Here is a 27,148-nt window from a genome sequence, read left to right on the forward strand (position 1 = left end):
GTGGAGAAAATAAACCTAGCAAACAAAATGGAAGTTGAATCCCTTTCCTCCCTGTGCTTTAGAAATAACCATGGTTAAATAAAAGTTTTGAAGAAGAGCTGAAGAAGCTTCTTGGACGAGAAGCGAAACATCTTCAAGGAAAAACCAGAAAGTCCAGTTGCCTCTTGAAAAAGCACCTTTGGGACAACCATGACTTGGACGGCGGACAGCCTCCATAGACATGGTTAAACACAGTCCATCTCTTTGCCTAATCTCATTAGACCCAAATTAACCCTGCCTGGGTTCTAGACAAAGGCCTCCCCTGCAATCCCATCAAGAATAAAAGTCTTCTCACCAGCTCGCAGCACAGCCAAAAGGAAACTGCAACCTAGAGAAACCTCAGCTGTTTCATCTTCCATCAGCTGATGATCTCAGTGTTCCATCTTCTTCACAGTGGACTTCCCCAGCTCTGCTGTCTTTCTAGAAGGTCCATTTTGCCTAACAATAGAACGATCCCAGGTACACTGATAAGGACTTGCCTAACTACCCAAAATTTCCCTGTACTCAGTGTTGTGCATTGTGTGGGAATGTGTGCTAAACAAGTTTCCATTTTTCTTCTGTAAACCATAATAAGGAAGCATGTGCAATAATGTTTCTTTTGGGATACAAGCCTCAAAACAGCCAAAGCTTATTGGCTGCTCGATAGTTAAAATACAAAATTACACCAAAAAGGGAAAAGTAGGAAAGGGGGACAACAACAAAAATTTAAAGTGACACAAAAAATCAAAAATAACTTTAAAAATTACTTTCAACTCTCTTCATTAAGATATAATTATAATAAAATACTCTCTTGCTTACTTTACCAAATAAGCACATGTTTAACTAAAGTATAAAAGTTGTACATACCAAACTATCACATAATAACAGAAATATATAATATTATAGTCACTTACTCTGAATAAAACATAATGCAACATAGTAGCAATCCCACCCACATATTACTAGATATTTTTAATATTAAATATCTACAATAAAACATCCTCTATTTTAAGTTTAAATAGGTATGTAGAAACATAAAGTAAAATGGCATTGTCTAAATCCTAGCAAGGATACTATTCCAGTGAATTTAGTGATTAAAGCTGCAATGACTTGGCATGGGAATCCTGTTGCTGCATCATTCCCATATATCATGTGACTGCTCATGCATAAACAGGAACTTTTTATTGTTGTTGCAGTTCAGTTGCATTATTGGCACGAGAAGCGACAAAAATCTTCCAGTACTAAGGTGTAGCCAGACTGGTTAGGTCATGATAAACTTTTACTATATCTTATTAAATAGTTTGAAAGCCACAGTTAATTGAGTGCTAGTGCAAATGTTAGTGGAGTGGTGTTAATCCGTAGATTTCTGGGACTCAGCTTTTGATGTTGAAACTCTTGATGTTGAAATTTTGGGACCCAACTCTTGATGTTGACCCAACTCTTGATGTCTTAATATGGATAGTCCTTGACTTACAACAGTGGCCATTTAGTGACCATTCAAAGTTACAATGCACTGAGAAAGTGACTGTTTTTTGCACTTATGACGACTGCAGCATCCCCATGGTCATGTGATCAAAATTCAGATGCTTGGCAACTGACTCATGTTTGTGATGGTTGCAGAGTCTCGGGGTCCTGTGAACACCCTTTGCGACTTTCCGGCTAAAGTCAATGGGGAATCCAGATTCATTTAACAGGCATGTTACTCACAGTAATGGGATTCAAAATTGTTTTCTACCGGTTCTGTCATGTGGCAGAGGAAGGATACTGCAAAATCCCCATTCCCACCCCATTCCTGGGAGAAGGTTACTGCAAAATTCCATTCCCTCCCCACCCCACTAACCTGCTTTCCAGCTCCATTCTCCTGTGCAGGGCAACAAAAGAAGACCCAGCTAATCAGCTGGGACTCAGGAAGCAGAGAATAGATGGGGGCAGGGCCAGTCAGAGGTGGTATTTGCTGGTTCTCTGAACTACTCAAAATTTCCACTACCAGTTCTCCACAACTGGCCAGAACCTTCTGAATACCATCTCTGATATTACTAAAGTAAAAACTGCAGTGAATCACTTAAATGTGGCAAGAAAAGGAATAAAATGGGGCAAAACCCACTTAATGAAGGCCTCACTTAGTAACAGAAATATTGGGCTCAGTTATGGTAGTAAATTGAGGACTATCTGCACAAGTTTGAATATTGAAGTTAGAAGCCAAAAGTTGTGATTAAAATATGTATTTGTACACTAATATATATATTACCCCTCCCCAGATGTTATATGTTACATCCACGTCTGCTTATAATATTACAGAAAGTAATAGAATAATATCAGTAAAAAACAAAGATGCAGATTAGATACTGTTTTAAGTTAGTGCTAAGATAATCTAATTTCAGTAGAACTACCGTGCCTTTAGTGGGTGCCATCTGTAATGTTTTCAGTTCTCAGGGTCATGGCCATTGACTATTTCAAAATAAGGACTTGAAGTTAGATTTCCAGACCAGTGGTTTGATGTTTATTATTGTTAAACCACTCTGACTGTCACTGGAATATAACAAGATAGCACTTGGATCCGATAAATTCATGGGGGTTTCATATTTGTTTGTTTGCAAAGTCACAGTAATATTGGCAGATGTTACAAAAAAAAATGAAAGAAACAGAAGCTTATTTGCATATGTCATTTTTTTGCTGGAATGTTTCCATGCAATTATCCTCCACTGCATATTTGCAATTTAATTAAGAAAATTCCATGTGATAATACTCTTCAGCATCAATTTCCATGCTAATAATTTTGAGCTTGGTCACGATCGCTGACATTTTTTTCAAGAAAGTGTGTGCGATTACTTCCTGTTGATAACTTCCTGCTAATAAAAAACAAAAAGAAAAGGTGGGTTTGACTAGAGAAGATGCAAACTCTGTGAACAGGTTCTCAGAAACCCGTGTGGTTCTTTTTGGTTTAAGTAATCAAACAAGAAGGTCAAGTGGGGATTTGTTGATAATGTGTGTGTAACTTCCCAGAGTTAATTGTTAATTGGGTAGCACAGGAAGTGTAAATGAGATCAACAGATACAAGCTTAAGCCAAGCAAACATACAGAATGAGTTAAGTACACAGTGTTGCCACAAATGGGTGATTAATTATTGGAAGATTTATGAAAGCACTCAACAGCAATCAGGATCTCTCTTCTCTCTTCTTAGCTTTCAAGTCTGAGACTAAAATAGATATGATGGTGGCCATGTAAGCATTCCATGCATACTTCACCCCCATTTAAATAAAGTCCAACTCATTGTACCAGTGGTTCTCATAGGAATCAACAGTCTCAAAGGAGTATGGTGTTGGTAAGAGCTTTATTAATGGCCATCATTACATCAAATGTTTGTTTCAATAAAATAATTTTGGAAGCATTTAATTGTATGCTACTTTCATTTTCATTAATGTATTTGTGGAGAGAGGATATCAGTAGTTTCCATTAATATGAAATTCAGTGGTGATCTACTCTTATGATTTTGCTACCACACTATTGGCTCATTATGTTCAGATGCTGAACCATGTATGTTGGGAAATTAGATTCAGGAGATTTAGAAGGAAGAAGAATGGCTAAACTAGGGTAGCAGAGTGTTGGACTAACCGTGGGAAGACTTAGATCACTTAATTGTAGAGCTTGTAGACAATAATAACTATATATGTCTAAGCCCAAACTTAACCGGGCTAATGAAAAACTCATTTCTGTAAGCTCCCAGAATTAAGATGATCATCTACACTTGATCTAAGGCAGGAGTGTCAAACTCAATTTCATTGAGCGATGCATTGGGGTTGTGTTTGTCCTTGGGGGCGTGGCCAGGGTGAGTGTGGTCAACTCAACATCAATCATGTCAAGGGCACCTGTGGTGGCTCGGCTGGAGCTGGGGGGGGATCCATTATCTCCAGCAGAGAAAGGTGAGACCAGGAAGAGCACCAAACCCTTGGCCTCCAGAGGAGCCTTGCCATTCCTCTCAGGCCATGCAGAGGACCCCTGACGGTAGCATAGGCTATCCGGAACTCTAGGCAGCAGCCTAGCCCTTGAGCTCCCAGGACACCAGAACCCCACAGCCTAGCCCAGCCCTGCTTCCCTGAGGGAGTGCTCAGCTACACTTACCCATTTTCATTGACAGAGGCACACCACAGGGCAGTCCTTCACTGTTTCCAGGGCGGCTCCCTGGGCCAGATCTAAGCACTCCACAGGCCGGATCGTCCTGCGGGCCTTGAGTTTGACACCCTTGATCTAAGGCGAGTATTATTTTTCCAATCTTGTAATGATAACTTTTTTAAACAGTTGGCTTCCCTTAAAGTAATGAAAAGAAGGACTGGGGTGACATGATAGCAGTGTTCCAATATCTCAGGGGTTGCCACAAAGAAGAGGGGAGTCAACCTCTTCTCCAAAGCACCCAAAGGCAGGACAAGAAGCAATAGGTGGAAACTAAGCAAGGAGAAAAGCAACCTAGAACTAAGAAGAAATTTCTTGACAGTTAGAACAATTAATCCATGGAATAACTTGCCTCCAGAAGTTATGAATGCCCAACACTGGAAGTTTTTAAGAAGAGATTGGACAACCATTTATCTGAAATGGTATACAGTGGGTGGGTGTTGCACTAGAAGACCTCCAAAGCCCCTTCCAACTCTGTTATTCTATTCTAATTGGAAACTACTGTAAGCATGTTTGTATGGTAACTTGTAATAGATATTATTTACTTATTTTAAATTTGCTGCCCCCTTTCACTTTTAAATTAATTTGATGTGGCCTTGTGCTTTTTTTATGCACAGCCCTCATTCTTATATTTCTAAGACCAGCCTAACAGAGAATATATTTCTTTGGAATAATATTAGGAAAACAAAACTCATCACAAACTTTCCTCTGACTTACTGTGTATTTCAGGAGGGCAGCTTTTTTTAGGATGAGTATGAGAAGTTGGCTGTTAGATGAAGTAGATCAGACCACAGTGGAAAGCAGACCAAGTCCAAGGGAGTCAAAAACAGATGTATAATCTGCAGTTGAGATTCAAGATAGTAACAAGCAGGGCTAGAACCCAAGCCAAGATAGGAAATCTACAAACAAGAGAACAATTGTTGAGATTAATTGCCAGTCACTTATAAAGCTGTCGTCTTGTAATTTTGCCAGGGGAATGAATGAGAAAGGAAGGCTTCCCTTGAAGGACTTACAAACTGGGCAAACTCACAAAGAAAATACTTCTTTCAAAAATGCCTTATCTTGAGTCCTGTAGAATTTTATTGGTCACATTTAGCATTTGAATGGTGACATAATACAGTAGGTGGTAAAACTGTTGTTAATAGCAAGTTCCTGCTAATTGGCCCCAAGCAAATTGGCTTCTAAAATATTCTGAACCAATTCCATCTCTTTTTCAAAAGCCAGTAAACTAAGCCTATGTTTGTGAATTCTTGACTATTCCCAGAGGGAGAGGTATTAGAAAACTGGCAGAGTTTTAGAATTATAGCATGCATAGCAATTATTTCATTTGAAAGAGTTTATGAAGTATTAAATTTTTTAAATTCTAGAACTCTTCTTCTCTTCATATGGTTGGTCCATAAGCAACTTGATTGGCTCTTCAACCCAATTTAATTTATCCAGAGCACAATTCAGTGGTAGAGTACTTCTTTGCAAAGGTAAAGTTTTGAGTTCAATTCAAGTACAAGGATAGGGCTGAAATCCCTATAAGACCCCAGAATGTCTCCCCCAATCAGATTAGACAACACTCAGTTCACAGTCCAGTAGTCTGACTTTGATATAAGGCAGCTTCCATGTCAATTTGGCTCTGGGATATTTACTTATTTTTCCTTGTTAGGTCATACGCTTTTGCATAATACACAGCTCATTTAATCTTCAAAGGGTTTAATAATGAATTCTTCCAGCCCAGCCCATAAATAGGGACTGCTGCCTTAGCAGATGAGAAAGCTGGCAAAAGGTGATAAAGAGATTTCCCATGCATACTTCTGAGTGTTGCAGTCAGGGCTGGATCATGGACTTTCTTGGGACAGTAAATCTGAGCTGAGGAAGGGAGGAAGAGAATTATTAATGAAAATATTTTCTCAAGTCTAAGCTATTTTTCCCTCTAATACTATTTACATCATCACATTCAGACAGATGGTTGCATCATTTCAATAAATGATTGGCTTATTTAAAGCTGCATCTAGTAAAGTCATCCTCCTTCAGGTTGAACTTGACACTGTGCAGTTTTCTTGGCAACAGTAAGGAAGTAGTTTGCAGTGAACTTTTTTCAGGATTTTAAATTCCTATTCTAGTCAACAGCCTTCCTATTGCATGTCACCCATCCAGTACCAACTAGGCAGAGATCCTGCTTAGGTTCTCAATCAAGACAGAAACAATTGACCAGTTGCTGCCACCTGCTGTGGACTCATTCATAAATTGAAAATATGACTTGGATAGTAATGTAAATTCTACTCTAAGGGCAGATTTTCTGAAGAAAAAAACAACAATAGCTATGAACATATCCTTAATGAATTGCATCAGGATTCTTTTAGAACAGCATATAATCTTGTTTCACCTTGCTTGAAAAACAGGACAGCTAGTGTAATAACCATTTGAAAGAATAAATGAAATTCTATACTTTCACTTATCATACTTTTTCCATACAGGTGAGTATTCATGTTCAGAGTGATGGGAATGGGCAACTAGAGTTTATCAAGCAGACTGTATATTGCTTAGTGTATATTGCCATGTATATTGCTGCAGTTGTGGTGATGCTGGATCATAAATATAGATACTTTCTGTTCTTATTGTTGAGTTGAGTGGTTCAACAAATTTGATAAAAAGTGTCAGAATACTACTCTGAAGTACGTTCAGCTTGAGGAAAAGGCTGAAGTTGACAATTTTATTATTTTCTTGATTTCTCAAGGCATTGGGTGTTACCTAAATTTCATAAAACAAATGCCACAGTTTTTGTTTTGAATTCCAAGGACACATATCGTTGCTGGAATTAGTAGTTTCCTCTGTGTTTTCTGTTTGCTTTGTGACATTTGGCTTTTCTTGAACCTAGACTCTCTATAAGTAAAATAGCTGTTATCTGAGCACTTCCATTTTAATAGCTATAGACTTTAAATAATTAAAACAAATCAACAGAGAACTAAAATGTGTGAGATCAAAGCATAAACATGAAGTACTTCAGTACAAGGGCTATTATAGTACAGGAAATAATCTTACTAATTGTGGTTCATAGTTGGATGGCATAATATCCAGATCTGTAGTTTAAAACCTAGAATTTTTCAAATGATAAAGAGAGCAGTAGAGGTGTATGTAAGTAATTTTAGAATAGAATTATGATACTGGAAGAATGTTAAGCGGTTGCACTGTGTATACATTTATATTCTTCCCTCTCTTTTAGTTTAGTTTTTAACTGTTTTTAATTGGTATTAATGGTTAAATTTTGTGATTGTTAATTTGAATTCTAAATGAGTACACCCTGCTCAGGGTCACATGGAAGTGAGATGGGTGCATATAAATTGAATCAATCAATTCTCTTCAATAATCAATATAACAGTATATTTTTTCTTTCTTTTTTCTGGTCCGTTTTGACGCTTTTTTCCTGATGCACTTCAAACAGTGCAATTAGAACATACTGTAGTTAGGAAACTACATAAACTTGAGAGTGGGATAATGCCCAGACAAAGTTCACTTGGTATCTATGACATGTATCTATATTCCAGTCATGGTCATTGTGCCTGGATATTGGCATGGGAAGAAAGCTGTATCATCTCAGTGACAAAACATTGTGGTGAGTTTGGAAAAATGTGATCAAATAAAACTCAGACAAAGAACATCTGGATTAACCCCCCTCCCAAGAACAAATGACTAACAGGCAGCTATGCTGCATAAAATGGATTGCTTTGACAAGTTCAGGATGAGATTTCTCTCAATTTCTGCTTCTTGTGTAAAAGAGAGCACATGTTGACCATCTTATTTTGATGCAATGTGGGGGAGCTTGTGAGTTGAAAGCTTATTTTTGCTGGGAATAGGAACACTTGGTCAAAGTTTCCAGAAAAGTTGATTTACTGGACAAAGAGAAAGCTGGGGAGAAAGTGATCCTGTTGGAATTCTTAGTATGATGAGAAAGTTAAGCTGAGTGTAACCAAATTCGTATTTTGGGTTTCGAGAAACCACTTTTTAATAAGCTCAAAAGAAGAATAAGAATTCCATGGCAGGAGATACGAATAGGGAAAGAAGGCCAAGGTGGGTTGGAGTTCCTTAAAAAGGAGCCGTTGAAACAGTTGCAAAAAATATGGTATAAAAATGGGACAGTAGAGGAAGGTAGTACGCGTGTACTAAAGAATTAATGGAAGACAGGAGAAATAAAGCAAATGGAAGGAAGAACAAGTTTTCATGGAGGAACATATACAAGTAGTCCAGATTTGATACCAGGAAGATTAAATCTTAAAGAGACTGGGGTTGGTGACCAATGGTAGGACTAACCAAAAACACCTTTCTTTCTTTCTTTCTTTCTTTCTTTCTTTCTTTCTTTCTTTCTTTCTTTCTTTCTTTCTTTCTTTCTTTCTTTCTTTCTTTCTTTCTTTCTGAGGGAGGGAGGGTATGCCAGTTGCTAAATGGAAAGGAGTTAGAACATTAAGAAAAGACAGAACTGCTTTAATCCTATTAAAATTACAGTCTTTTCTGAAAAGGGTCCATGTCTTCTCCCTGGCAATTAGGAAAAAGCAAGATTCAAGCTTAAGGTTGATATCATTCCTTCTAGAATACTTAGTGACCTGATTCAGAACTCCAGGATTTTATTCTAAGATAAAAGGACTTGCTAAGTTTGTTTGTTTGTTTCCAAATTTTAAATCTGCCCATCTTCCTCTCAGAGAGACTCTTGGCAGTGTACAACTAAAACGGTACAGGTAGTCCTCGACTTATGACCACAATTAAGCCCAAAGTTTCTGTTCTTAAGTGAGGCGTTTGTTAAGTGAGTTCTGCCCCATTTTACGACCTTTCTTCCCTCAGTTGTTAAGTGAATCACTGCAGTGAAGTTAGTTACCCAGTTCTTAAGTGAATTTGGCTTTCCTGTTGCCTTGGCTTGTCAGAAGGTTGCAAAAAGGTGATCACATGACTTTGGGACACAGCAACGGTCATAAGTAGGAACCGATTGCCAAGCGCCTGAATTTTGGTCACGTGACTTTGGCTGCTGCAAAAGTCATAACTGAAAAACCATCATAAGTCACTTTTTTCAGTGCTGTTGCAACTTTGAATGGTCACTCAATGAACTGTTGGAAGTTGAGGACTGCCTGTAGTCATAAAAAGGTTCTGATTTTGGAAGCATTGTTAAAAGATTCAGCGCCCCAAAACTTCTCCTTTCCTTCTAGCATGTGGAAGGACTTAGTCTACTTGTGCTCTGATCTTTACTCGGGTGTGATGAGAATTTGTTGTAAGTTGAGGATTACCTGTATATAACATTTAAAAAGAGGCAAAGATGATTAAAATTGAATGTTAAAAACTGATTAAAAGGGAGGGAGAGGCCTTTCAAGGTGCTAACCCTGCATGCTTCTCTGTGTGCCCCAAATAAGGCTGCAGAGAAATTATTTTTCACTTTTCCAAGAGAGTGAGGGCCCACCTTACCTCAGACCGGGGGTGTTCAGAGGGTGGGGGAAATGGCAGAGAACGATCTCTTCCTGAACCCACCAGTTGGAATTTGGGGGCTGATAAATTCCACAACACACCTTCCCTACCTAGCCTAGTGGGATGGGCTGATGTAATAGAATTTCTGTAGATAAACTGGCACCGTGTAGCGCCTTAATGGTCGTAAACACCTTGAATTGGAGCCAGAAACAGACTATTCCTTTTATCTTTGAGGAAATCCTAATGAATGAAGAAAGTTTTGGAGTGATTTTTGTCTCTGTCTTCTGAAAGGAGACCTCGGGTAACACAGACCACTCAGTCTGATATCAGTACAACAAGACAGACACAGATTTCAGAGAGTAATTAGGACTGCAGAAAAAACAATTGCTACCAGCCTGCCTTCCATTGAAGACCTGTATACTGCACAAGACAAAAAGAGGGCTGTGAAAATCTTTACAGACCCCTCACATCCTGGACATAAACTGCTTCAACTCCTACCCTCAAAACATTGCTATAGAACACTGCACACCAGAACAACTAGACACAAGAACAGTTTTTCCCCGAACACCAACACTCTGCTAAACAAATAATTCCCTCAACACTGTCCAATTCCCACAACACTATTACTATTAATCTTCTCATCACTCCTTATCACCCATCCCCTCCCACTTGTGACTGTATGACTGCAACTTTGTGACTTGTATCCTAACAACTTTTATTGACTGTTTCCTAGTATGATTTGATTGCGTATTGTACCTTATGACTATTAAGTGTTGTACCTTATGATTCTTGACTCTTGACGAATGTATCTTTTCTTTTATGTATATTGAAAGCATTTGCACCAAGACAGAGTCCATCACACTTGGCCAATAAAGAATTCTATTCTATTCTATTCTATTCTATTACCTGGGAAGATTCTAAGTTAGATCATTAAATGATAGATTTGGCAGTACCTTGAAAAAGTGCCCTGTGACAGTCTAATTGTCAAGTTAGTTAAAAGTTGAGAATCGTTTTCTGCCATTAAGAGCCTGGATAGAAATATTTTTAAAAATCACGTTGTATAGGATTGCATTTTGTTGTTAAGTGTTCAGAATAGGAGTAATTCCACAGCAGTCAAATTTAATAGATAATAAACCTAATTGATAATAATTGTATTCAAACCTGGAACACCCAGAAGGGATGTCTAGGGAGATTCTCCGTCATCCACATCATGGTTCTCCCAAAGGTGCTTTTTTTTCCCAAGAGGCAACGGGACTTTTTGTTTTTCCTTTGAAGATGTTTCACTTCTCATCTAAGAAGCTTCCTCAGCTCTGACTTCTATTCCTCCACCATCCAGTCAGAGCTGAAGAAGCTTCTTGGATGAGAAGTGAAACATCTTCAAAGGAAAACCAGAAAGTCTAGTTGCTTCTTGGAAAAAATAAACATCTTTGGGACATAAGAAGGATCAGTGGTGGGATTCAATTTTTTTTACCACTGGTTCGGTGGGCGTGGCTTGGTGGGCGTGGCAGGGGAAGGGTATTGTAAAATCTCCAGTCAGAGGTAGTATTTGCTGGTTTTACAAACTACTCAAAATTTCTGCTACTGGTTTTCCAGAACTGATCAGAACCTGCTGAATACCACCTCTGGAGATGATTATTGTGGAAAGCATAATCAGTTATTGTGGTGTAGAGGAATTTATATATACTATATTTAAGGTTGTTGGTAAATAGCAGGTTTTTTTTTTTTACAAATAATACCATGTAAATGTATTGAAGTCCAAATCTACTATCTCCTGCATTTTTTGTACTAATTAGGGTGATTTGCTTCTTGTCCAAAATGTTGAAGAGCACCAAGGGCAAGGCTTGGGCAAGGCTTACAGAATAATGAAAAAAAAAAACCATTGAAGATTGGCAGCTGCAATATTATGGACCACAACTTGTGGTCTATTTTACTTTGGATACATAGATTTGGGTTTTGATGAGTAACTTCATTGCTCATAGATGCAGTTTTTAAAGATAACTATCCTTTATGTAAGGTAGGAATTAGAAAAAAAACCACATAGAGAACTTCAGATGAAACAAAAATATTAAAATCAACATGCCCTTCAGGTTTACCATTATTCATTTCTGATTATAATATAAAATCATGGGAAGCAACAGTTTATATTATATGAGTCACACCGTTTATACAGTTAGCTATGGTCCCCTTACTAGATGAAAATAGCATCAAATATGTCTGTTTTTATACTTTCCTTGCATTGGTGCACGGTCTAGCCAACCATACTTGATTACCTGAGAGCTGTGGTGGCACAGTGGTTAGAATGCAATGCAGCTTACTTCTGCTGACTGCCGGCTGCCAGCAGTTCGGCAATTCGATTCTCATCGGCCCAAGGGTGACTCAGCCTTCCCTCCCTCCAAGATTGGTAAAACGAGAACCTAGATTGTTGGGGGCAATATACTGACTCTGTAAACTGCTTAGAGAGGCTGTGAAGTGGTATATAAATCTAAGTGCTACCTCGCTTGTGCCTCAGTGATTTCTGTAAAAAAAGAAGTTAGGAAAAATGCATGTTTGCCTAAATTGCTAAGTGATACTTACAGGTACCTGGGGTTACTAGTATGCTAGATGAAGCTAACAGTCTAAAACAGGGGTGTCAGACTTATCACAATGTTTTCTCCTTTTGCTAAACTGAGTGTGGGCATGGCCAGCACGTGACACATCTGGCCTGCGGGCTATGAGTGTGACAGACCTGGTCTAAAAGTTATTTCAATCTTTTCTTCATGATAGGGCTGTTCAGCCTCCTACTGATTGGACTGAGATCCATCTTTATGCTTAGTTTAAACATAGAGATTGTTGGTGAATGCATTCCTGAATGTGTAGCAGCTTCTGTGCCTAAAAGGGCTTTTCAACAACTCTGGTTGAAAAGGTACTCCTCGACTTACGATGACAATTGAGCCTAACATTTCTGTTGCTAAGTGAAACATTTATTCAGTGAATTTTGCCTCATTTTACGACCCTTCTTGCCACAGTTGTTAAGTGAATCACTGCAAGCGTTAAGTTAGTAACATGGTTGTTAAGTGAATCTGGCTGCCCCATTGATTTTGCTTGTCAAAGGATTGCAAAAGCTGATCACATGGGACACTCAACCATCATAAATGTGTGTCAGTTGCCAAGTGTCCAAATTTTGATCACATGACCATGGGGATGCTATAAAGGTGGTAAAAATGAAAAATGGTCATAAGTCACTTTCTTTAGTGCCATTGTAACTCTGAACAGTCACGAAATGAACTGTTGTAAGTTGAGGATTAGCAATATAACAATATTAGATTAGTTTAAAGGCCTATGTAGTCAAGCATCTTGGTTTTTAACAGTGGGCTGCCAGTTATTGATGAGAATACAGCCTCTTGTAACCGTATGACTGTAACTTTGTCGCTTGTATCCTTACGATTTATATTGACTGTTTCCTAGTATGATTTGATTGCTTATTGTACCCTGTGACTATCATTAAGTGTTGCACGTTATGATTCTTGACTCTTGACAAATGTATCTTTTCTTTTATGTACACTGAGAGCATTTGCACCAAGACAAATTTTTTGTACGTCCAATCACACTTGGCCAATAAAGAATTCTATTCTTAAAAAAAAAAAGAATGTAGATTTTTTTTTCTCACAGTATAACCACAACTGTATTTTTATTGTGTTGCAGTTGTTTGTATTCCACTAATAATAATCATCATCTTAGAGAAAGAACTGGGAAAAAAAACACAAAATACAAAGACCAGCAAATAGAACAACTGTGGCAAAAGAAAGCAAAGTTAGTAGCAATAGTAATTGGTGCCTTGGGTGTGATCTCAAAACATTGGAAGCACCACTAGAATAGCACCAATATTGACAAAATCACCATCAGTCAATTGCAAAAGGCAGCTTTACCTTGGAACAGCTTACATCCTGTGACAATATGTTTGACACTATCGAACAATAACATCTGCCTACCCCTAACTCCTTGGGAAGAACCTGATAGGTGCATAAAAATGCCAAATTCAGTCTAACTATCTGGCTGACTGTGCCACCAACCATAATAATAAATATTGATGTGGAAATTCACAAGAAAATACACTCAATTATCACTCCAACAACTATATGGAGAGTCATATTGTCTCAGCAGGTGGCAGCACCTGGTTGATCTTGTCTTAGCTGAAAATATTAGCAGGATCGGGCCTGAATAGAAGTCATCCTGAGAATAAGATTACCCTGAGTAATGCCAGAAGCAGCAATGGGAAACTATTTCCTTACTGTTGCTAAGAAAACTTTGTGGGAAGATCATGAGTTGTCAGAAGTTGAGTGCAGACTGAGGGAAATGGTAATTGGGGGTAATGCATAGCTCTCGTGATTAGTAGCTGGTATGAAAGTTAGTTCTCACCCAGTCAGAAAAATAAACTATGGTAACTGATCCATTGATTGCACACAAAAAAAGAACAGATAGAAACAACATGGCCTGAACCGTGCAAAGAGTTTGAATACTGTTCCTATAGAAAAAGGTTGTTTTTGAATCATAGCAATTGTTGAAATTCTTTGGTTATTGTTTCTATTACTTTTTCCAATACATATGATTCATCTGTCATCAGACAACTGTTGAGAGACAAATTTATGGAGAATAACATGAGAGTGTTTATGGAGTGATACCACATTTTAAAGCCATCTGTGTTAATGGCCATGATCTATAGAAGCAAATTCCATAGTTTAAGCATGAGTTGCCTGAAGAAAGATTTCTTGGCAAAAAAAAAAAAATGAAGTGGTGTGTTCCTTCACCTCCTTTTTCCAGTATGTTTTTTTTTTTAAATTCCCACTCTAGTCTTGAGATTTCTCACATCCCTTTTCTCCAAGAAGTATTCAGGGCTGACCCTATTTAGTTTTCTTGAGATCAGCCACAACTAGTTAAGTACCATCATCAATTGTGGTTCTGCCTCATTTTAGTGCTCTCCCAATGTTAATTAAATAATAATAATAATAATTCCAGAGTTCCTTTGGATTCTATCTGGTGGTTGAAAAAAAAATCTAACTAGAAAAGCTGGTGTGCCCTATATGCCAGGGGTGTCAAACTCAATTTCGTTGTGGGCCGCATCAGGGTTGTATTTGATCAGGGTGGATGTAGCCAGAGTGGGCGTACCCAGCTTGATGTCATTCATGTCGGGGCACCTGTGCTGGCCTGAGCTCTCTGCCAGCAAAAACGGGCTCCTGAGCTCTGTTTTTGGCTGCGACAGCCTCCTGCAACCCTCTGTCAGTGAAAATGGAGCTCAGGAGGGCCCCCTACAATCGTCCTGAGCTCCACTTTGCTGGCAGGGGAACCACAGGCAGTCCTTCACTGTTTCCAGGGTGGCCCCATGGACCAGATTTACACACCCCATGGGCTGGATCCGGCCCCTGAACCTTAAGTTTGTTACCCTGCTAAATGCCCTCCCAGAAACTTCAGTGAGAGCGGATACTAAGATGGACCAATTAAACCCATTTCTGTCTGCCCACTGTTAGGAATAGCAATATTCTAAAGTCTACAGGAGATCCGGAGATGATCAGTAATGTATATCTGGTTTATCATCCTCTATATTGTACTTTGTATTGTATATATTGTACATAGATATTGTACTAGGTACTATATTGTACTGTATATTTTTTAGCTTAGGGTATATGAGTCTGAAATTCAGACTGGATTGGCTTGGTTTCTCAGTCAGGGAGCAAGAGTGAACAGATCCTTCCCAACATCTGGCATGTCCATCTAATTTGAATAACCAGTACTTCGCAAAGTTTCTGCAAAGATTTAAAATGTGTTGTGAGTAGTAATATCCTCCTATCCCATGGATACATTCTCTTTTCTACCAGGCATTTTCTTTGTGAATGCATAGATGTTAATTCTGCCATTGGATATTTTATGGGTCATTGAAAAATTATTGGAGCCAATAATTTGATTTTCTTTCTGCAGTGGAACATGACAAGGAGTTTTATCATCAGCGCAGTCATCGTCGCGAGTTCCGATTTGATCTCTCTAGGATCCCCGAGGGTGAAGCAGTAACTGCAGCTGAGTTTCGAATTTACAAGGACTACATTAGAGAACGTTTTGATAATGAAACATTCCAAATCGGTGTCTACCAGGTCCTCCAAGAACATCCAGGAAGGTGAGTGACTAAAAGACCTCATTTGAGTTGGTGCTGGAAACCTAAGAGACTGTAGAATGAAATATAATTCAGTAGTTCCTGTAATGAGGGAGAGGGAGAGAAAGAGAGAGAGAAAGGGAGAAAGGGAAAGAGAGAGGGGGAAGAGATGAGGGGGAGAGAGAGATGAGAGAGAAAGAGAGAGAGGGAGGGAGAAAGAGAGAGATGAAAGAGAAAGAGAGAGATGAAAGAGAGAGATGAGAGAGAGTGTGTATGCCTGTGATGCTTATTATTTAGTATCTCCTCATCTAAAGACTCAGGGCTGAATGTGTGAAGAGATCTTCTGAAACTTCCTTTGTTGAGATGATATGGAAACTCTGTTTTTAGCACTTGACTTCCAGAGGCTGTTTCTGTTCAACTTAATTATCCCCCTTAAAATGCAACTACACTTGTGTATTTAATGTATTTAGCTTTGAAGTACTAATCAAGAATTGAGGTGTAAGCCTTTGAAGAGCAGTTGGTTTAATTAATGTGGAACTTGCTTATGAAATAGGTAGTAAGATTAGGCCCATTCCATGCAGAGTAAAAGACAGCTTGGTGGCTCTGTTGCTTCAGCTCCACTGAGTTCCTCCTCCATGGCTTGCCAAACAGGACTCATTTTGCTAAACTTTCAGAATGGTCTTATTTTCAGCCTATCCGAATGGCCGGAGTTGCAGGATCTCCTCCTATCTGAATCATGTTGAAATTCCTTACCCTTCTTGAGGATGGCTTAATATGGTGGACTTTAGCAGTGACATTCCAAAGATAGATTTAAATATAGGAAAGCAATTTCCAATTGAAAGTTAGAAAATAGTAACAGAGCACTGGATACTGGATAGCGGAATCAATTATCCAGATAGGTGTAGACACGCCGTCACTGTTTGAGCAGAGGATCTGTCAGTGTGTCCCACACCGAGGAGCCAATCAGAATAGAGCTGGAAGGGACCTTGGAGGTCTTCTAATCCAACCCTCTGCTGAAGCAGAAGACCCTATACCATTTCAGACAAGTGGCTGTCCAGCTCGAAAAACCTCCAGTGATGAAGCACCCACAACTTCTGAAGGCAAGCTGTTCCATTGGTTAATTGTCCTCACTGTTAAGAAGTTTCTCCTTAATTCCAGGTTGCTTCTCTCCTTGATTAGTTTCCAACCATTGTTTATTGTCTTGCCTTCTGGTGCTTTGGAAAATAAGTTGACCCCCTCCTCTTTGTGTCAGCCCCTCAAATACTGGAAGACTGCTATCATGTCCTTCTTTTCTCTAGACTTGCTGAAAACAACAATCCCATCTGATTCTATGATTCTGTTTACTTGAAGTGTTGCAATGCCTGTAAGACATTTTAATAATGATGTGGTTGGTGGCATGTAAAATATGGATGGAAACTTTAGCTATTTGTTGTGTCTGTTCTGTAACCCGGTCAGGTTTTCAGATCAGTTACTTATATCAGAGCCAGTAAGCAATCTAAAGTTCATTCAGGAGTTCAAACAAAAGGTCTAGCTGTAAGCAGACTCTAAAGCTAGGCCGAAGGTCAACATCAGTGTATCAGCAGCTAAGATGCTCAACTGGAGATCAGAAGAGAAGCTTTTGTAGAGTTGCCACTGATGAATAACTCTCATGCCAATTTGTTTCTCAAGAGAGCATTCCTTTGAAGCCGTTGGTGCTCTCTGAGCTTGGTGGTTTTGCAGGCTTCAATCTGGTCCATCACGAGGACCTAGAGGCTTAATCTTCCAAGCGTTTGGATTCATGCTAGAGTGCATCCTCATTCAGCTGTAGCACAAGTCTGAAAGTTCAGAAGACTAAACTTCTGGTCCTTGTGATGGACCCAGATTGGATCCTGCAACATTATCCTGAGACATTGATATTTGCCTTCGTTGGTGGTTTTCTTGCAGATGTTTCATTATCAAACTAGCTAACACCACAGGGTATTCCTTTGCCTAGCTATTACCATCTCTTTTGCTGCCCCTCATCCCATTGATGATGGGCATCCCATTGAGCCAGGTGGCACAGTAGTTAGAGTGCAGCACTGCAGGCTACTTCTGCTGCCTGCCGGCTGCCTGCAATCTTATCAGGCTCAAATCTTATCAGGCTCAAGGTTGACTCAGTTTTCCATCCTTCCAAGGTGGGTACAACGAGGACCCAAATTGGTGGGGGCAATAGGCTGACTCTAAATTGCTTAGAGAGGACTGTAAAGTGGTATATAAGTCTAATTGGTATTGCTATTGATTTTATCCCACCGAAAGAGCTGTCTCGGGAAACAAAGGTGAAGGATCTCCTCTAAATAAACAGGAGCTGCCTATTCCATTTAGGGGGTTATAGTGAAGGTATCTCAGGAGCTTCTAATCTTCCTCCAAAGAGAAATCCTTTGAGGTAAGAGTAGGCTATGCTGCTCAAACCTTCCTACAGTTTACTTCTAAACAAGACACATGTCTTCTGTAAATCAATAGATAGATATCATAGCATTTAGACATTACTTCACAGTGCTTTATGAGCCCTCGAGAATCAAACTGCTGGCAGTCAGCAGAATTAATCTGCAATACTGTATTCTAATCACTGTGCCACCACAGTAAGTAGGCAGGCAGATATTCAATGTATTAATTGGCATAACTTTCCTTTTTAATTTATCTTTGTTTAGTATCCTGAATAAACAATAAATCAAGTCTAATTTTGGGGTTAAAAATAGGAGATGAAGCAAACAAATTATTTAGTTCGAAATGACTTCCATAAAATGGACACTCTTCTTCCAAGGCTGCTAATCCACTATTGCTGCTGATACCAGGACAGAAAAGTTCCAAATAAGTGTGGGAAAGATGATTCCCTTTGATCTCTCTTCCTGAGAGGGTTTCCCTCCAGGCTTGTTGTGTACATAAGAATCTAAGTAACTGCAGGAAAACAGATGCATTGTACAGCTGACTCATGGCCTGCTCTGAGCCATGCCATGCCTTCATTTCAACAAGGGAATTGAAATGAAAAGGGGGGAGGGGTAGCTTTTTCCCATATAAGGTTAACCCAAGTTGTAATTTTCAAGAAGTGTCTGCCCCATTCCCCCCAAAAGTAAACATTCATGAAGTAGGTTTGTGAGTAATAGAAGATGGTCAAATCAAGCAAGTCAAATGAAACCCTGGAAATTCCACATCAGATCTCAACGTTTAAGGCTGAGTGTTGTGCTTTGTCATCCATGCTTCCTGTTATTGATCCTTGATTTGAAAGCTCATCAATGAATTTCAATGTTAGAGCCTGGCTGACAAGCATTGAGGACTTGGTACAACGTGGTAGAGAAGCCACAAAGCTTTGTGTTTGTTTCTAAGTTGACTCTGTCAAAGGGAAGGGAGAGTTTGATGCCCCAATTTTCAAAAGACCGCCCAAGGAATATGGAAGAATGTCCTTGATCAATTAGCAGATTGCTCTGTCTGACAGCAGAATTCATGCAGATGTCTTACTTGTTATCTTACAGATAATTTATGAAGAGGCCAGATGTGATTGGGTAGAATTGGGGTTTTTACCCTTATAACTAACTACTGTTACTCTTAAATCTAGAGAAGCTCATAGATGACCTTGGAGAAGGTCAGTGGCAATTGTTAATAAAATATTATTAACAGGAAAACAAGGAAGCATGAGAAAGAAAATCAAGGTTGTTCCATCTTGACAGCCTTAATAGAAGAGGGAGGGAAGAATAAGGCTGCCAAACCTTTAAGATTCTGTCACTATAATAAAATAAAATTCTAATATTTCTTGTGGCGTCTGTTTCTTAGGGTGGCCTGCCTTGAAGGGCTGACATGGAGTTCCTTGTCTCGTGTGTGTATTTATTTTAAGAATATACACTACACTTTTGTTCCATTTGCAGTGCAAAATATTCTCAAAACCATAAGTCTTCAGAAAGACTTTAGCAGCCAGCAACTGTTTTAGTGGGGGCACTCTGATGAGATGATCAGAAATAATTGCCACATTTTCTTGAAAAGTGGCTGGCTGCTGTACCATAGTCAGTCTTTCTAAGATGCAGCCACACTCGGGTCTTCCACATGCTGCTTACACACCTTGGGGCTCCCGGAGGCTGGCTATGCTATCTGATTTGTCTAAAATACGATTTTAATTTAAAAAGAGAGTGAAATGATAGCACGCCATAAAGCAGATTGCTAGCCTGAAGCACAATTCATTTCCAGGAATGTTTCTGGGCCTCACATATATAATAAAATTGTTATAAAGTAATGAGCAATCATGGCAGACATTTATAAGAATGTCTCTTTCATAATTTCAGATTTGTCCACAAGCCCCACGAGATTATGATCTTAAGATCTTGTCTTAAGATAGGCTTTTTATTAAATCAAGATTGCCGTTCAAGAGTTAGTCCTTGTCCTCCAGATTACCTGAATATGCATTCTGCGGTGGATGTAACATCTCTATAGTACACTAGGATTCTTTTGAAAATGGAGAAGCAATTGTCAGGTGCAGAAAAAGTTCTCTAAAGATAAAAAATGTGCAATTCATTGAGGACACAGAGGATTAGGACTTTATTAGGGAAAGTACTTTTTAAATTGTTAAGTATTTTCATCTTGATCAGATTTGCTGATCAGATTGATTACATCACATTACTTTATCTTGTGCTTGAATATCTACAGAAAATCTTTCAGTTGGGAACTCGGAACATTTCCCCAGCTCCCTAAAAAAAAACACCCTCTGGTAGCTGGCTGTTATATGAGGATCAATGTCATAAAATGTAACAAAAGCTTTTCAAAGATCAGCTTGACATCTCTGCCCTAATTATCCAGAGTTGTGAGGGAGATGGGCAGTCCTAAAAATGGGTGGACATCGAGATAGATAGAAAGACAGACAGATCTGAGTCCTAGGGTGCCTGGATATGAAAGCAGATACTTAAATTATCATTTCATGTTCTTGATCTGAATTGGATACATGACATGGATCAGAAGCATAGAAAAGCATCTCTCTCTGCTGCCATCTTGTGACTGTCCATCATTTTTTTGGATATAATCCTAGAGATCTCATTCAGCTGGAACCTGAATGAAGCAGAGCAGGAGACCTATTTTTCTCACTTCTAAAATAAGTCTCAGTTTTAAAATAAGTCTTTTTCTCAGGCCCAACTAAAGTTCATGGTGCTAGTGACCTCTACACAGAGTACCATACTCATAACAATACAGGGAGTCAAAGGGAAGACTAAAGGTAGAATTTCCAACTAAACAAAACAGCACTAAAAGTAATTTTAAAAATGAAACCAATCCTGATAGTTTTATCTATTCTTTCCCTATTAAATGTACTTCTCTCGGGGTTTTGAAGCAAAGGGCCTGATCCCAGAAAGCCTTTAGCTGCTTTTAGAGATTATAACCCATCAGACTGAGGGGGGGAGTGTCAGATTGTCATTTTCAGTCCAAATCCTCCCAAGCCATACCTCCCCTCATTGATAGAGGACAGTAGCTTTTAAATATTATAAAATATTTAGAGTAATCATCCAGCCTGCAGCAATCAACAATGATTAGACTAGTTGAAAATTCTGGGTATTTATGTCTTGGTATCTGGAGGCTTCACAGGATATGGAAAACCATTCTGATTGTTAGTCTGATCCAGAATAGCTTATATATTGTTTGGGTATTTTCCCACGTCATTATAATGGTGTTTTTAAAGCACCACTATAATGACGTGGGAAAATACCTGAACAAAGCTGAATACCATACATAAAAATACCCGCGAAAACTTAAGAAAAATGTGTGTGTGTGTGTGCGTGTGTGCATAGCCTTGCAACACAGCTGTAATTGGCCTTTATTTGTTTTAAAAAGGCCATCAGACTATCATTGCATGTATTTATATTATTATAACCTGTCCAAAAGTCAAATTAAGTTGAAAATAATCGTTCCCCCAAAATTAAGGTCAGGTATGCTTTAGCAGTTAGAACAGCACTCTAGCAGTATCTTTCTTTTGGCTTTCTCTTCAAGTGGTTTCTTTCCTGCTAAATTGAGCAATGTGTCAGAATGGAATAAGGAAGATACTACAATGATTTCTGTTAAAATCTAGGAAGCTGTTAGAAAGTGAATTGGTGTTCAAAATGCCTCATGTTTTGGGGTTTGATTTGTTAAAGCATGAAGATAACCAAAGAATAGAATAGAATAGAATAGAATAGAATAGAATAGAATAGAATAGAATAGAATAGAATAGAATACTTTTATTGGCCAAATGTGATTGGACAAACAAGGAATTTGTCTTGATGCAAATGCTTTCAGTGTACATAAAATAACCTCATTATGGTAGATGTAGGGTTCCACCTTCTGATTCTATATTTTCAGAATTTATTGTGTATACTTTTTTATAAAAAAAATAGGACATTGTTCATCTCTTCCATACATATCCAAATATTCTTCTAAAAAATCCGATGGACTTTCTATTACACCTAGAAACCTGAATATTTAGAATGGGTTTCAGGTGGGCCAGCATGAAACTATAATGGAACTGATGAGATAAAAACGTTATTCCTCTGTTATTTTGGTCCTCCGGTATGTCAGAGGATCTGTTCTTCACGTTTGGCAGGTTCCATGCTTAGCTCAATTACTTTTAATTAAAAACCACATGTAAAAATGCCATGCTGTAAAGCCAAGCCCCAAGTCTGTAGCCCCATTTAAAGACTGTAGTCTCAAGAGTGCTTCCTGACTCTTTATACCCTATACTATGGAAACATTCTTATGAAATAAAATGATAAGGAGTTTGCAACCCAATACATGATCTTCCCAGAATAGGACAAGGTCAGCAGAAGTGGCAAAGAGCATGTAAGAAAACTAAAGCAGGTGATTGGGAATATTCTCCTTTGCTTTCCTTCTGGTAAATCCCATCTACGATGCCTGGTAATTCCTAAAAATGCCCGTAAAGTGCTTTCAGAATTTACCGGCACAAAAAATATGAATACCTCTGCTCTGCCAGATGGTTGAGTATTAGTGTGACACCCATAAAACCTTGATGATAATTGCCTCATTAGTTTTCATCTGCAACCCAACAGGACAGACACAGATTTCAGAGGATAATTAGGACTGCAGAAAAAAACAATTACTACCAACCTGCCTTCCATCGAGGACGTGTATCTTGCGCGAGTCAAAAAGAGGGCTGTGAAAATATTTACAGACCCTTCACATCCCAGACATAAGCTGTTTCAACTCCTTCCCTCAAAATGATGCTATAGAGCACTATACACCAGAACAACTAGACACAAGTACAGTTTTTCCCGAATGCCATAACAAATAATTCTCTCAACACTGTCCAACTATTTACAAAGTCTGCACTACTATTACCATTAACCTTCTCATCACTCCTTATCACCCATCCCCTCCCACTTGTTACTATATGATGTAACTTTGTCACTTGTATCCTTACAATCTACATCGATTGTTTCCTAGTATGATTTGATTGCTTATTGTACCCTATGACTATCATTAAGTGTTGTACCTTATGATTCTTGACGAATGTATCTTTTCTTTTATGTATACTGAGAACATTTGCACCAAGACAAATTCCTTGTGTGTCCAATCACACTTGGCCAATAAAGAATTCTATTCTGCTCTATTCTATTCTATTTAAAAGGCTGAAACAAGAGAGCTTACTAGCCTGTTTAGGAAAACTCAGTTGATTTTAGTAACACTTCACCCAGACTTAATTTCGAATGGGTAACCTGTTGATCACAGCTGAATTTGCTTAATATATTCCTGTTGTTAAAAACTTGCAAGAGAAAGTGCTTACCGTCGTGTTGTGTGTTCTCCTTCATCCGGTCTTGTGGCAATCCCAGAGGTGAAACTTTAGGTTTGTTGTAGATGATCCAGAAGTTGCCCTGTTCAAGGAAGCAACTCGCATATGTAACTGTCCAGATTAGGAAGAAGTAACCTAGATATTGCTTCTGTCTCAGACCTCATGATATTCTTGCTTGATCTTTGTGCTTCCTCTTGAGGTTGCTCTAGTCCTTTGTTGAATGTCAATTCCACACCTCTGCCTTTTTAAAAAAATGAGTATGCTTTGTGGCTTGGTGCTTCTTTTATCTATAAAACCCTGTACTATCATTCTACTGATAGTAGTGCCCTAAGATTTTCACAACCACACAGATGGGCTTATCTTTGCTTCAGCTGGAACCCACACAAAGTAATTTAGTTATGCAAATATCTATGCAGACGTGTTCACGGGATATTTGGCAAGATGATGCAAATCAGTAAATGAAGCTGGTATGTTGGTGTATCCAATTATCAACCTTGCACAAATGGTTACAACTTCCAAGTGGCCTATATTAACTATAAATGGGATTGTATGAGGAATGTACAGTTTGTCTAGGGTGGGAATTAAGGACACTATTAAGCTCTAGAATACCATGTGGGTCACCGCACTCCAAAAATGAGCATGAAAAAGGACACAGAAGTATGATATGATATGATATGACATGCTATGGCATGCTATATGATGTAATCCATAGAATTGAGAAAGGATTGATGGGATGATATCTTCATTCAAAACAGTTGATGTATATAACCCAGTATTTATTTTAGGATTTGTGGGTTTCTCCACAGTATTGGCCATTGGCTTCAGTGGACAAAGAGTGACATAGGAGATTCTAACATCTGTCACTTTGTCCATCCATATCCATCCATCTGAAACACAGGCAAAGGCAAAGAAAATTCTACTCATAATGGCTTGAGAATCTTAGTCAATATTCCCCGGATCCTAGGAAAGAAAAGTTGGATGCCATTGAGGTTGATCTCCCTCAGATTCCTTCTTCATGAATGTTTTGCACACTTTAACAATTATTTCAACCTGGCTTTCAGAATTTTGTATAGACAGTTTTATATTTAGTAGAATAAAACTTAAACAAGGGTTGCTTGTGCTTATTCTATAAATTCATAAGATATTTGTTCAATAGCCAAAATAATTTGAACTGAAAATATTGGAGGAGAGGGACTCATATTCAAGAAATTGTACATAATGTTACATTTAGACAAATTATTAACTACATTTCCTGCATGATGGTTTCAGTTCATTGCAAATTGTATTTTTAAGCAAAATTCTTTACACTGCACCACATGTTGTGATCTAAGCATGTTTGTTCTTTAAAATGTATATATGTACGTACAGTTTTCCCTGTCAGTCATGTCCAACTGTTAAGTACAGTGCTCATCTCCATTTCTTGACCGAAGGAACCAATATTGTCCAAAGATAATTTCCATGGTCATGTGGCCAGCATGGCTATATGCCAAAGGTGCTCGAATGCTTTTACCATCCCACCAAAGAGGTACCTATTGATCTACTTGCATTTGCATGCTTTCAAACTACTAAGTGGGCAGGAGTTGGAGCAAGGAGCTCATCCCATTGCGTTGTGCTCACATCTCAAACTTGGGCTGTCAGCTCCCCAGCTGACAAGTTTAGTGTCTTTAACCACTGAGCCATGTGCCTTACAAACACACACACACACACACACACACACACACACGCACACACACACAATCTTAATTTTAATTCTAGAAATTTTGAAAGATGTTATCTCCCATTTTCTTTTTATTTTGTGTCTCTAGGGATTCAGATTTGTTCTTACTTGATACTCGTACAATTTGGGCTGAAGAAGAAGGTTGGCTAGTATTTGATATTACAGCAACTAGTAATCACTGGGTGGTAAATCCACAGCACAATCTTGGCCTACAGCTATCAGTGGAGAGTATAGATGGTGAGTATCAGAAAACAACATTTTGGCAGATCTTTTACAATTTGTGCTGGGGACAATTACCAGTTGTATTTAGACATGGTGTTACTTATGACCATTTCATTCACCCCATGGAGATTTGAGTCTGGATGGAATGGTTTTGAAGGCATTTTGAAATTCTATCTGTAACATAAGCTCACGTTAAATAGGAACTAGACAACAGTGATCTATTTGGTCAATATTTCAGAGACATTTTCTTACTTAAACAGGGAAACAGAATGACCAAGGGCAGAAAATCAATGAGAATGAGAATGATTTCTGACTTCCTGCTAGCTTTTCTCATGGTTGACTACCTTTGACAGCCATTGGTGGGATTGATCTACCCAGCCTCCAGAAAGCTAGGATGGAAGTGGTCTATTGAACTTCTGGATGGCAGTACATCAGCACTACAGCTTTTTCCAAATTTCAATTCCATGGGAGTCATATGTCCTGGATTTTGGACACATTGTTAAGTTCGCCCAATTGAATTAAATTGATTCAAAAATTGTTGCCCTATAATGCACTGTTCCACCCAGGTTAGGTTATAGACATAGTATATAGATCACAATTTCTATTCTTTGATAATTAAATCCAACAATGGTAGATAGAAGGAAGGAAGGAACAATGGCGGAAGGAAGGAAGGAAGGAAGAAAAGAAAGAAAGAAAGAAAGAAAGAAAGAAAGAAAGAAAGAAAGAAAGAAAGAAAGAAAGAAAGAAAGAAAGAAAGAGGGAATTTTAGTGAGTTTTTGTTTATTCTGAGAAAGTTTGGTTAAATGAAGCAATGCAAGAAAGGCTAAAGTAATCCATTAGCCTCGGGTATTCTGTTATCTGCTTTCCTTCCTGACATTATATTGGAGCAATAGCTGACTCTGTAAAATTAACTTGATTTCTTACATACTGGTTCATATCCTGTTTGTCTCATTACTGTGGCGATTTGAAGAAAACTCTTATGCAGCTTGATTCTAGACATACATGCTTGGCAGTAAATCCCGCACAGTTTATCAGCCACCATAGCTAAGGAAATGTTCAATGAATATAGACTCAGAAGCTATAGCTAGTCTAAAGCATATTTGCATCTTTTCATCTGAATGAAGAGTATTGCTTTAAACTTAATACAACTATCTTCTCTAAAGTCTTCATGAGAACCCATCAGAGTGACTGCGAAGGAGCTTCCACTATAATGAGATTAGAACCTAAGATAGGGAGTTATTACTGATAGGAATAAGAGGTTTTTTTTTTTACTTAAAACAGGGCTCCCCAACCCCTGGGCCACAGCCCACTACCGGGCCGTGGCTTATTGGAATCGGGCTGCATGAGACCTGGAGCGGTGCACATGCACACATGCAGCTACACTCACATGAATGGTGAGTCAGTGTGCAGGCAAGTGCGTCATCCCACTGCTTGTGTGGCCCAGTTCCCCGCTCTCCCCCATAGCTAAGCCACCAAGCTGCAAAGATTGTGGACCACTGACTGAAAAGATTTATTAAATTAAATTAAATCTATTTCTTAAATTATCTATAAAATGCTGTTTAAGAAAGAAAAACAGTGGCTGCTAAATCCTCTGTCAAATGTTTCCAAATCTTTACTTGCAGTATTTCAAAATGAACGATTTGGCCCAGCATTACTGAACAACTTAACAGATTAAATATTACTGATATTATAAGCATTATTGACTAAA

The 27,148-nt window shown here is 38.6% G+C and overlaps 1 protein-coding gene across 2 annotated transcripts in view; it reads left to right on the plus strand.

Moving 5' to 3' along the window:
- BMP7 (bone morphogenetic protein 7) overlaps positions 1–27,148 on the plus strand; it is an 88,701-nt gene that overhangs the window by 50,767 nt on the left and 10,786 nt on the right. For both annotated transcript variants that reach the window (XM_087928962.1, XM_026697457.2), the window contains exons 2-3: positions 15,568–15,760; positions 25,307–25,455. In XM_087928962.1, coding sequence (XP_087785088.1) covers positions 15,568–15,760; positions 25,307–25,455 — 342 coding nt within the window. The remainder of the gene's footprint in view (positions 1–15,567; positions 15,761–25,306; positions 25,456–27,148) is intronic.

The sequence above is a fragment of the Pseudonaja textilis genome, chromosome 3 (genome assembly GCF_049901715.1).
Source record: "Pseudonaja textilis isolate UNSWEBS1 chromosome 3, rPseTex1.2, whole genome shotgun sequence".
NCBI lineage: Eukaryota > Metazoa > Chordata > Lepidosauria > Squamata > Elapidae > Pseudonaja > Pseudonaja textilis.